This window comes from Emys orbicularis, chromosome 6, assembly GCF_028017835.1.
Source record: "Emys orbicularis isolate rEmyOrb1 chromosome 6, rEmyOrb1.hap1, whole genome shotgun sequence".
In the NCBI taxonomy this organism is placed as follows: domain Eukaryota; kingdom Metazoa; phylum Chordata; order Testudines; family Emydidae; genus Emys; species Emys orbicularis.
In genome coordinates, this window is record NC_088688.1 from 25,947,508 (window position 1) to 25,960,542 (window position 13,035).

Sequence of the window (13,035 nt, forward strand, 5' to 3'; positions counted from 1 at the left end):
TCACTGTTTAGTTGGTGCCATTGCCTCTGGCTCTTCTTCGGCCTCTGGCTCTGGCTCTGGCCTCACACAATAAAACAGTTAAATCTTGCAATAAAACAGTGAATTCTGACTTGGCCCCCTTTAGACAAGGTTGATCCGAAGATCCCATTTCTGGTACCATAATGTAACGGGGTCAGCACCCACCTCTTGCAAATGCCCCCTTTTCTCTAGCCGATATACCTGCAATCACAGTCTTTTTGGGGAGGAGGCACCCGCCTCTCATGGGCAGCTCCCTTTGGTTGGTTGGTTGGGTGTGAGCATGCTTTTCTTTTTTTGGTCTTACATCAGGGTGGTACCTGCCTCTCGTAAGCATCCCCCTGGCCGCTGGGTCTCTTGGCTGGTCTTCGGAGGTTTCCTTGGGCTCAGTTCTGGTCGGTGGGCTCTCTGCAGTAAGCTGTCCATGGCCTGCTGTTCGTCTAGTCAGACAGGCACCCAGGCCTCCCTCATCAAGCTCCACACAGCAACTGAAGACTCCGCTCTGCTGCTTGCTTTTTATCTGGCCCTTCTGGCCCCTTATTGGTCGCTCCAGCAGCTCCTCTGATTGGCCGCTCTTCTGCAGCCACTCTAGGCTGCTTGGAGGATTTCTTGCTGCTCTACTCTGGGGCAGGGTGATGCAGAGCCATGAGGCCTTCAGCAGGGGCCCTGACACAGGGACTATAAGGAAATTCACAATTAAAAGTTTTAAATTAGTTAAATTTGTATATTAAATGTACAGGTATTCAAAACAGCATTACTAGAATACTGTAATTAGGGGGAAATTGCTTTTTCAACTTCTGAATAGTATAGAAATACAGTTATGTGACTTTGTAATGATAAAATGGATTTTTTTAAAAAAATAATTCTAGCGCAAGCAAAGATAAAGTGTCTAATTCAATTCTGTTCTAGGCTTTGCTCTGTCTGGGTTGTATTGAACAGGTTCTTCATCTGAAAAATTTCCCAGACATGTTAGCCGGAAGTGGACACAAAAAGTGGGAGGAACCTTAAAAAGAATTCATCACTTTCTAGAACCCTGCATGGGACTTTTTAAAATTCTGCTCCCATCCCACCCCACCATACCTACACCCACCCACTACTGCATTGTTTCTTGCATTTTTGTCCCACTCCTACCCACAAAAACCTTAGATCCTGCAAATTCTGCAAGAGAGACAGATTTCCCCCATGCTACTTAAAAAATAATAATTGGTTTATCTATATATAAATGGAATTCAGACGCAATTTTTACGTGGTAAACTGATGAGAGATTTAGTGTTTTCCAACAATTACTGCAATCTGGTTTTTTTGCCCCTCCCAATCCCACCCGCAACAAAGTACATTTTACCTGCTCCCACTATTATGGTAGTAGGTCCTGCAGGGTCTGCAGAATCCCAGTCTCACTACAGGACTTTACTAGTTCCCACTCCCAGGATTTATACTAACATAGCGCTCTGGAAGCTTCATCTTTTGTATGCCCATTCCTTAGCAGATATCAGATAAACTTGTAACCCCCTTGGTTGTCAGATGTAAGAAGACACACACAGTCCCTCTCTCTCTCATCTTAGTTTGCTACTGCAAAGAGGAGAGGTCTCAGTTACCTCACTCCTCTCTCCATGTCCAGTCTACTGAGAGTTGTGTGGGTTGTCCTCTGTTTTTTTCTTCTCCACTCCAGCGAGTGCCTTTGCTGCTGCTCCAAGTATTCTCTAAGCTGCAAAAGAGTGAAATTGACATGATGCTCATCTACTTCTGAACACAGCCCTGAAACTGACCAGATTATTGTAAATTTTGTTCATCTCCTTGAGAGCAGAAATAGAATAACACATGGACTGTCCTTTTGCAGATTCAGAAAGTCAGCACTTAATTGGTTCTCATTTGAAAGGTTATCTTTGCAGATATAAATGTTAGAAACTTGTGGTCTAATTTTTCAGAGATGCTAAGCACTCACAACCCTGGTAGAAGTCAACACCTCTGAAAAAGAAGCCATTTATTTAGATTTCTGAATGTTGGATGTGCTTGCTTACTTTTAGACATTCATGATTGGAAAAATGTGCTTCTTTTTTTTAGTGAAAGTTTACATTCAGCAGAAGTTGACCATGGGGAAAATTTCCTACTAGCCACTGGTGAACGAATTTTTCTGGCTGTACAGCATTCAGCACTTTTGATCTGCTTTAGGTGATTTTCCCACCTAAGAAAGTTTAACCTGTTGACTTCTACTTTAAACTTGATCCTGTTCATATTCAATAGGAGTTTTACCAGTGACTATAATAGGAGTAAGACAGAGCTATTTGTTTACTTTCAGATTATTGATTTTTCTTTTTTCTCATGTCTTTTTGATAAAGTGCTCCATTTAATACCATGTTTTAGTTTTAAATATCTTTTTAAAATTATAAATGTAATTATTTCAAATTAGACTATTAACATTCACCTGAAATTTAATTTTTAATAATATCTTATTTTGGTGAATGTAATGATTATTTAAAATTACATTTTTATTTAAAGGAAGGAACACAGTGATTAGGTCATGAATGTTAGAGACCCCTGACTTTTGCCAAAATGTTAGTGAAGGGTGAAAGGAAGCAAAGAAACTCTCAATGTGCACCTCAGAAGAGATGGAAATATTAAAGATCAGTTTTAAACTTAAATTTAATATTGTTTAATGGGTTCAGTTAAATGAGTTGTGGTTTTAAAGGAAGTGAATGAGTGGGGCGGGGAAATGACCACATAGTGATGTTCTACATGTTTTAAAAATCTCATTTTCCTCTTAATTTTACCATCTTCTCCAATTAAAAGTTGGTATTTAACAGTTTGGGACAAAAGGAATAAGCTTGTTTTTTCTTTGGCTTACCAATATCTCAAAACTCTGTGGAGAAAGTGTTATGTACAAGTGATTTATTAATGTGAGGAAAAAGTTATGGAACTACCTCAGTTGAGGCATAATTTCACTTTCTGCTTTGAAAACAATATCATTCAAGAGGATTTATGGCTCAAATTTTAATTTGTTTAATCATAACACAGGGCATGACAAATCTGTGGATCACATCAATTACAAAACCATATTGGTAAAAAAGATACTAAGCATTACGTTTGTGCACAAAACAAAACAAAAAAACCACCACCACACTTAACAAATAAAAACAAAATTTCAAATGAATCATAATTGGTCATGAATCTGCAAACAGTGTCTCTACTGTTCAGGAATAGTGATAATAGTGAAGGTCAGGTTCACAAAAAATAAATAAATAAAATAATATCATGATAAATTGTTCACAGAATTATTGAATTAGTTTCGTAAGGCATTGGAATTATTTATTTGGATCTCCAATGCTACTTCATTTTAAACAGAGTACTATTATATGATTTTGCACTTCATATTTTTCTTTCAAAGATATCAAAGCATTTGTCAAAAGTGGGTTGTACTAGCCTCATTTTAGAAATAGGTAAAGGTGAGAAGTTCAGAGAAGGACACTAAGGAATAAAAACCACCTTGTGGAAATGATTCCTAGTCTTGTACTTCGATTACTAATCAAAACTGTCTCACTGCCTCCATTGGCTTCCACTACACATGGCTGCTGGTACAAAAGAGCTCATGCTGTGCTATAGCTGAGGTTTTTCATTGCTTTCTAGTTAAAGGCCTGCTATTCTAAATGCTTTAAAATCTTCATCTTTATCCAGATTGCCTTGAAATTTGCCATATCCTATTGGGGTGTGGGATAGAGTTATTGGTCTAAGTTTAGGGTCAGTTGAGCAAGGGCTTTCCAAGATACAGTCCCCTAAACAAACCCAACATTTTACAAAATCACCTAGTGGTTCTAACTTTTTTTGCACATACCGGGGGCTAAAACTATGACTCTAATCATCCCCCAACTGATTTTAGTCATTTGGTATTAGGCATGAGGGAGGTAATGTTGGAGGAGGGGAGCAGCATCCAAGCTGTGGTAGGGTAGTCTGAGCTGTTGGGGGGATTATGGGAGGTCAGAGCAATTAGGGGGAGTGTTGGAACAGTGCAGGGAAGAGTGGGGTGGAAAGTAGGGAATCAGAGCTGTGCAGTGGGGGATGTTGAGGTGGCTTCAACTCTGTCCTCTCCAGGAACCCACATCCATCAATCACAGGCACTAATCTGCCCCCCATCACTGTAATATCTGAGCACCTCAAAGTCTTCAATGTACTTATCTTCACAAAGCTATTGTTCCCATATTACAGATGAAGAACGGAGACAGAAACAAATGTCGTGTCTACATGGGAAGCAGTATCGATATTAGATGAGGTGTGACTTTGTATTGCTATAGTTACCAGCATATCTCCCTGTGTAGACACTCTTCTTCTGGTGTCAAGAGTGCCTTTCTCCAGTTTAGGTTGTTGCTTTGAAAATGGTTTAAGAAATAAGAAAGAAAGAAAAAAGCCACTCTTATTGAGAAATAAACATCCACAAAGAACGTTATGGCAATATTATGATCTCTATAACTTCCTTTGTAGACCAAACCTAAGTGCCTTGCCCAAAGTCCAGGAATTGTACCCAGATCATCCCATGTTCCAGGTTAGTGTCCTAACCACAGGACAGTCCTTCCTCTGATGTGATCCCATGTCTGTCCCCCTTCAAAAATGTCTCCACTGACTCCATGCAAGTCACTGGACTGTTTCTGTGTCCTTACCCCAGCTCCTTAACATGCAGGTCCCAGGCTGATGCCTGCTTCTCCATGGGCAGAAGGACTGAGGAGGGAGAATCAGTGTGCTGGACAGGCAGAAGGCGAGCTAAGGAGATGATGCAATGGTAGTGGAAGGACCAACATGCAACCACTACACTACATTCTGTGCCTAGAATAATCAGTGGCAAGGAGCCAGAGGCAGTGGAGTGGGGGAGATGGGTTGTGGTATGTGCAAATACTGAGAAACTATTTTTTAAAAAAAAAACAAGGAAATTAAATGCCTTAAAACTTTATTAACACAGAGTTAAAGTTGCACAGTAGAGCCTTGTGGAGAGTGACTAAACTTAAACCTTTGAAATGAAGAGTTAAGATTCACATCAGCCCCACAACGCAACTTTAATTTTGCCCTCTTTAAGCGATACCCCAACACATTGTCCTTACAGATGCTACAGAACACATTGCAAACGAAACACGTGTGCACTGAAGGACAAAGTCTAACACCTTCTGTCTGCTAAGGCAAAATTCGGGTTTATGTCAGATGTAGTAAACTGGAGCTACCTACACCTGGCCTACATTCAAACACTAACCTTTCTCCACGCAAATAACACCAGACTCACTAAATGTTATCACCCCTTCATCTTTGCGCTGAGGATTTCTTCTGAGACAGTGCCTTTATTTTCCTGTCACTAAACCCTGGAAACCACTGTCACCAGACTGCTGATAATCCCCATGGCAAGAAGACACCCTTATGCACTTCTACTGACACAGCCTACAAAATCCAGTGCTCAAATGAGGCGTACTTGATCCCTCAAAGTCCATATGTGTTTCTCTTCATATTGTAGCCAGGCTGCTTCTACTAATCCCTTGTCCATTCAGTACAGCTACACCTAACATAGTGAACGCAGCTGGAGTGCATGTCGATAAATGCTGGAATTCGAATCTATGGAACAGAGTACAAGCAATGGCACATTCTCTTAATCCTTTCTCAGATCTACTTATTATAGATGTTAAGACTAGAAGGGACAGTAGACTATCTAGTCTGATAACTTGTGTATCTCAGGCTAGAGAATTTCATCCAGTTATGCCTGTATTGAGCCTGTTAACTTGTGATTGACTAAAATATCTTTTTAGTAAATCTTGATTTGAAGGCATTCAAAGATAGAGAATCCATTCTCCTTGATAGTTTGTTAATCTTTACACCACCCTTATGGAGCCATTCCTAGTGGCTGTTGCCATCTGCAGCTGGGGTAAAGTTAAAGTTGCATTGCAAGGGTAGCGTGTGTCTTAACTCTTCATTTCCCGGTTCATAGTGGTTTAATTTAGCCACACCATATTCTGGAATGTCACAATGCACTGTTGGGCAACCTTACCTCTGGATTAACTAAGTTTGGGGGCATTTACTTGTACAATAGGCTTTTAGTCTTTTGTAGTAAAATAAAGATTCCAACAGACAAAATGCTATACCATGAAAGACTTCTGATCATATTATCGAATAGTGTAAATAAAGGAAGGTGAGGGAATCAAGTTACTTGTATTTTTTTCAAGTTGTAAAATAAATGCAAATACCATGATATTTCTCAGAATAAAATCAACTGATAATTTGTATTATTAATTTAGATGATCAACTAGGTAGGAGAAAGTATTTCAATTAAAATTAAAGGTGTTATTTGTAATTACAGATACAAACTGAAATTGTTTGTGAATCTAGGAATTTTAGGGAAAAGTTATTCTGGAAAAGCGTAACAGGATGTCTTTTTTGGTCACTGAACTGTGGGACTTGTCTGTTAGGTTACTTGCGTGAATATATTTTTAAAGTAATTTTTTAATATTAACTGTCAAAGCTTTTAATATACATTTGAACCATCAGACTGAAGCTGTTTTAGAGCACTTTTTCAGAAAAAGTACATATCTTGTATGCCAACCTCCCCCCATACTTTTCTAGTATTCCTCATTACAGTATTATTTAATTGTGGATCACAGAAATGTTATTTTAACTAGGAAATATTATATTTGGATCTGCCAATGCTTTAGAAGGTTACAACACACATCCTGTTGGTACTGTAAAGTTGAACTACGCTTTAGCCATGTTGGGGGCAACCATGTTCTCACAGGGTTCACCAATGTGAGTGATTATGATGTAGTTAGGACTTTACAGAGGTCCTGTAGTAAATTGTTCTAAAGAGTACACCGGTGTTTTAATTTTTGGTAAGTGTGAAAAGTAATGGATTGTATCTGACAACATATCAGTGTTCAGAATTAAGTACCTTGGTAAAACTGACATTTCATTATGATTATTTTTGATTGTTACAAATATATTGTTGTGTACAAATATAAAAAAGGATTAACATGCATGGTAGCTAATATCTTGAAGGCACTTCATCAACGTATCCTAGTCAATTTCCAAACTTAAATGGAATTTCAGGTAGTTCACCTGCCCCTGTTGCCTCCTGCCAATTTTTGTGGTTTTAAAAATCTTTTCTAAAGAAAACTGCAAAATGTTTTCCCCTCCCATACTACTATTCAAAAAGGCACACAAACTAGAGGAAAAAGTGACTGTGTAGTGTGCTAACAGTAAAACTAACTATACACTAAATCCTATCAAATGCAAAAGCTAAATACATTGAAAACAAATTTTCCTCAATGTTTTAATCTTAAATATTTTAGGAAATAAAAATCACATTTCTATTTGACAGTTAAGTTGTGTGTCCTTTTAAGTTTTTATAAGTATCTTGTAAATTTGAAGCAGAGCAAAATCATTAGCATCTGTTTTGTAGACTAATGCTTGTTACCATAAGGCTCATTTCTTATGCATAAACTTGGATTTTCCAGGTGTTTCTATATGAACCTGAACAAATGAGGCTCTGTGTATATATAATAACCTCTACTCTTCTTAAGAGAATTTGGTGAGAGATGATTTGTACAGAGCAGACCATATCCTGTTGAATGCAACAAGAAAGAAAACACTAAAAACTGAGTTTCAGAAACCTGTTCTTCTTCTCCCGTGCCACTCCATGTCTTCCTCCCATAGTTGCTTTTTGTCGTGCCTTTATTTAGGTCACAATTCTCTAAAGACTTATGCACATGCTTTTTGCACTATGAGTAGTCTCATTAACTTCAGTGAAGCTATTCAGTACATAAATATATGCACCTGTATAAGTCTACGCAGGATTGGGGCATTGGAACCAGTGCTGAAGCATAACACTTGGTCTTTGAACTAATTTGGTTTCCCTGGCTGATTGCTAAGAAATATGTGTGACACCATCCCTATAGAAGAGTGTCTTTAAGAGGTCCTGGTTTTGTATAGGCCTAACAACACTACCAAAATGTGTGATGACAACAATGCGATGCTACATAATCTTTCTGGTACTGTAAGGAATATTATTAGAAAATAGTGTACTCCTATTTGCTGTTTCTTTTTATTTGGTACCTAATCAATTGCTTTAATTTTTTTAAGTGTTTGTGATAAGCTTAAGAAAAGAGCAACAAAAATGAACTCTGTAACAGCCACAAAAAAATTGTATTTCCACATAGGAAACAATTGAGGTGTGCTAGTCATCTGGCCTCATTTTAAGGTTAACAACCTTGTAAATTCTGATTGCTTTTGTCTCCACCTGCTGATATTGCAAAGTAATCCTCTTATGTGCACTGGAGATGTTGCAGAATAAGTAGAAATGTGACCAGGATGCATATTGAATCCTGAGTTAGCCTAATTTTTTTAAATACTTGTGCAACTTTGGAGAACCAACTGAAGTAAGACCCTGTTTAGTGGGAGTGAGGGAAGTGTATGTGAAGGTCACTGGTTGAATTTGTATCATGGATATGCTGGTAAACATTTTTTAAATGTAGATTCGTAAGAGATGCAGTATGATGATTTTAATTGTAAAGTTGACAAAATCTAAAACTTTGGACAGAGGACTTCGTGACATCAGTTACTTTGAAGAATATCTAACTGTGAAATATTTAGTGGGTGCTCTATTAGAATTAGTCCTGAGAAAGGACTACAGCTTTGGGCCCTTACTGTTATCTTCAGATTCACATTTACTCTTCTTACTCTTCATTAATAGGTAGCATAGATCAGTCAGTGTTAAAGGAGTTGCCTCCTGAGCTCCTGGCAGAAATTGAATCCACCATGCCACTTTGTGAACGTGTGAAAATGAACAAGCGCAAACGTAGCACAGTTAATGAGAAACCAAAATATGCTGAGATCAGTTCTGATGAAGACAATGAAAGTGAAGAAGCTTTTGAATGTAAGTAGTACATCATTCTATTAATACTATTAAACAGCAGGATAACTCTTTGCTCTTGCTAACAGATTTCTTAGCTGACTAGTCGAAACAATATAAAAACAAGTTAAGTTTGGGGTCTAGATAACTTGTTGACTGAGCAACTTATTTTTAGGAAAAATTACTAAACCTAAGTTTACCACTCAAGATGAATAGGTAGCTTGTTAGAATTCTCTCCCCAATCCTACATGTATGGCAGGATATCTCGTAGACTTTTTCACTTGTGGTGCAGGACACTTTTAGATTCAGGTTAAAGAAAAGACCATTAAAAAAGACCTGAGAAGTTTTACATGGATAGAATTCTATATGAAAATGTTGGGGAAATTTTTTGAATTAATTTGGTGACCACCCACACTTCAAAATTGAATATTTATCATCTTACTTCACCCATACTTCAGGTCTAGTGTGATTTTTTGCAGTCAGGGATCTCAAACTCCTAGTGCTGCAGCATAATCCTATGTACTATCTTAAAAACTAGTTTTGTAAATTCTCATGTCTCCTCCATGTCTGACAAACTGAACTGGGGAAGCTTCCCCTTCTCCCTGGAGCACTGGAGGCATACTAATAGATTTCACTGCATACAGGGGCTAGATCAGTCAGCGTTCTGGAATTCAGCATAGCAAGCAACTCTTGCTGTATGTGGCCTTAGGAATTTTTTTAAGCCTCAAAAAAGAAAATGAACTGTCACTTTTCCTAACTGGAAACACAAGAAAACAAAAAAATGGAGACTCTTGGGCTCCTTCTGCCCAGTGGGTTTCTCAGGCACAGCCCTTCTTGGACTGCCTCATCCTCTGGGGGTGGAGGGTATTATTGCTTGGACAAATCAAAATTACTTCTAGTTCTAACAGCTCTTGAGATAACCTTTGACATCAGCCTGAATGGAAGTGACTTGGGGGAGGAGAGGCAAGATGGTCATCAAAATCATGTATTATAATCTGATACTGAGCTCCCATGGGTCTGAGTGAGACCACAGACAATTCTATCACCTACTCTAATAGAGAAATCTCACCACATTCAGATGGAAACCCAAAGAGGAGTACACTACCTTTTTTTTAAAGACACCAATGGCTGCTGTTATGACCATGATGTACAGAATCTTGAGGCACCCGGCTGTTAATCTTCATCATGGCAAAAGTTTAACAGAGGGTTGCCTTAAGATTCCATATTGGGTTCTGTGTTGTTTAATATATTCTGGAAAGGAGGGAGGGGGGATGGAGGGCTGTAGTGAGGTAGCAAAATTTACAGGTGATGCAAAGTTACTTGTGTTTGTCCAGATCAGAAAAGACTATGAGGAAATCCAGAAAGACCTAAAAAAGTCATGTAAATGGGCAACATAGTGGCAAATGTAATTGAATGTTGATAAATACAAAGTAATCACATTGCAAGGAAAAATTTAAACAACTCATACACCTTACAGGGTTCAAAATGAATTGTCTACTCAAGAAAGGGGCCATGGTGTCATTGTAGAAACTTAAGTGAAGATCTCTACTCAGTGTGCGGCTCCAGTCAAAAAAGCTGTTAAGATGCACAAAGAATAGGATGGTGAATAATACAAATATTCTTGTAATGCCTTTATACATCAATGGTGCAGCCTCATCTGGAGTACTGTGTATGGTACTGGTCATGCCATTTCAGAAATGATATTGCAGAATTAGAGGGGGTTCAGAGAAGAGTGAAAAGAATGATCAAAAGCATGAAAAAACTTTGGTATGAAGAGAGGGGGTGAATTGGAATTGTTCCCTTAGCATGGAGATGAATAAGTGAGGACGTGAGAAAAGTATATAAAGTAATGAATCGCAATGAGAAGGTAGACTGAGAAATTCTTTTTTCCTTTCACCTAACACAAGAACAAAGGGGACATTCAATTAAATTAAAAGGTGGGAAATTCAAAAAGGATAAAAGAAAATATTTTTTTCACACAACTTGGATTTAACTGTGGAACTCATTGCGATGGGAAGTTGTTGAGGCCAAGAATTTAACAAGATTGAAAAAATGCATTGGGTATTTATGTGGATATGAAGAAAATTATAATTCTGGATAAACAATTTTGGAAGGGATATTAAACCTATTTCATGGCTTACATCAAGCTTTACCTCTTAGAGATCAGGATGAGACCTAATGTGGGGTCAGATTATCCCACTTATGCCTACTCGCATGGTCTTTACATCTTATTCAGAAGTATCTGGTACTTTAAAACTGGTGGGAAATTTTTTGTCTAAATGTTTTTTCAACAGTTTCATTTCAGAATTTTTTTATTTTGGAGAATAGTTTTGTTTTGAACATTTATAGTTTTGTTTTTCATATTTACACTTTTATTATTTTTACATATTATCATGCCAGTAGTAGTGGTGGTGCATAATATACACTACTCCTACTGACATGACATAATGACACAGTTGAAATATTCTATTTTTGTTTTATTGTACTAAAAGTCTTAAGGGGAGCTGCAACTTAATACTGATTAATCTAGAAAAGAAGATAAAATGTTTGTCAATACTAAGTTGTGGCTACCCTCCATGGTTTTAAAACAATAAAATTGAAAGTATATTATTTTCATATGACATCAGTCATAGGGCATATTATTATTATTATTACTGATTTGTTATGAAATGTGAAAATAAAAATAGGAAAAGAAACAATTTCAGAATCATCATTTTCATAAAGAAATTTTGTTCTACTTTGCGATGAAAACAAATTTTGATATGTCAATACTTCCCACAAACCAAAAATTATCATTTCCAACCAGCTCTACTGATATTATCCCTGTAAGAGACAGAATGCTGGACTAGATGGCCTGCAGAACTTTTATTACTAGTGATGATGCACATTCCAGGGAGGACCTTTCCTGGTTTTCAGATCCCAAATTCATTTGCAGGAAACTAGGTTAAATACATGTTTATTTGCCAAATAAAGAAAATTTTATCTAGAAATTGTCAGTACAGATGCTCCCTGGGTTACGCAAACCCGACTTACAGAAATCCGGACTTACAGAAAAAGTTCCGTAAGTTCTGTAAGCTTTTTTTTTTTTTTTTTTTTTGCGTAATTGTCGGAGATAGGTTTTCGACTTACGCAAGGTGTTCCGGAACGGAACGCCTTGCGTATGTCGGGGAGCTTCTGTAGAGTAATGCCATTTTTAGAGTCACTCCCCAGAGTAAACCTATGCTATATGATGGGCTTGTCTAGATGAACCATTAGTATGCGGTAAGCTAGAGTGTAAATCTACAGCTCACTAGCATGCTGCACACTCACTGTTTGTGTGGACCCTGTTATCCTGCACTAAAAGTTCCCTAGTTTGCACAATCACTAGAACTACTGGTCCCCCAGGCCAGGTAAAAATACAGGCCACTTAGCAAAAATTCGAAGTTACTTTCAGCATCGAGCATCTTGGGACAGGTCCTCTACTGCTCAGTGGAGAAGAAATAAGTATGCTTGTTAAGATACAAATCCCCTGCAGCACAGATTTGAGAACAGCATATAAGATGCCTAATATCCACCTCTTAAAATCCTCCCTTAATGCTTGCTTTCATTCTAAAGAAAAACACTTTTTAGAAAACTTAACTGAAAATTAGGTGTAGGCCCCTGTGAAACATCAGGTACTTACTTACATTTAGATAAGTCAGCCTCAAAATGAACTAAGATCGGATACTATATGGAGATATAACTATCTCATAGAGCTGGAAGGGACCCTGAAAGGTCATTGAGTCCAGCCTTCAATAGCAGGACCAAGTACTGATTTTACCCCAGATCCCTAGGTGGCCCCCCTCAAGGATTGAACTCACAACCCTGGGTTTAGCAGGCCAATGCTCAAACCACTGAGCTATCCCTCTCCCCCTAAGGAAGAATAAAACAGATTTTTGTAAACTTCTGGAATAAGTGGAGTTCACCTGACTCCACAAAAGGTTTCAAGTATCAGAGGGGTAGCCATGTTAGTCTGGATCCGTAAAAAGCAACAGAGAGTCCTGTGGCACCTTTAAGACTAACCGATGTATTGGAGCATAAGCTTTCGTGGGTGAATGCGTCTGACGAAGTGGGTATTCACCCACGAAAGCTTATGCTCCAATACATTGGTTAGTCTTAAAGGTGCCACAGGACACAAA

The 13,035-nt window shown here is 38.1% G+C and overlaps 1 protein-coding gene across 1 annotated transcript in view; it reads left to right on the forward strand.

Annotated features, from left to right (window-relative positions):
* NIPBL (NIPBL cohesin loading factor) overlaps positions 1 to 13,035 on the forward strand; it is a 289,092-nt gene that overhangs the window by 178,189 nt on the left and 97,868 nt on the right. The window contains exon 11 of the mRNA XM_065405961.1: positions 8,720 to 8,902. Within this exon, the coding sequence (XP_065262033.1) occupies positions 8,720 to 8,902 (183 nt within the window). The remainder of the gene's footprint in view (positions 1 to 8,719; positions 8,903 to 13,035) is intronic.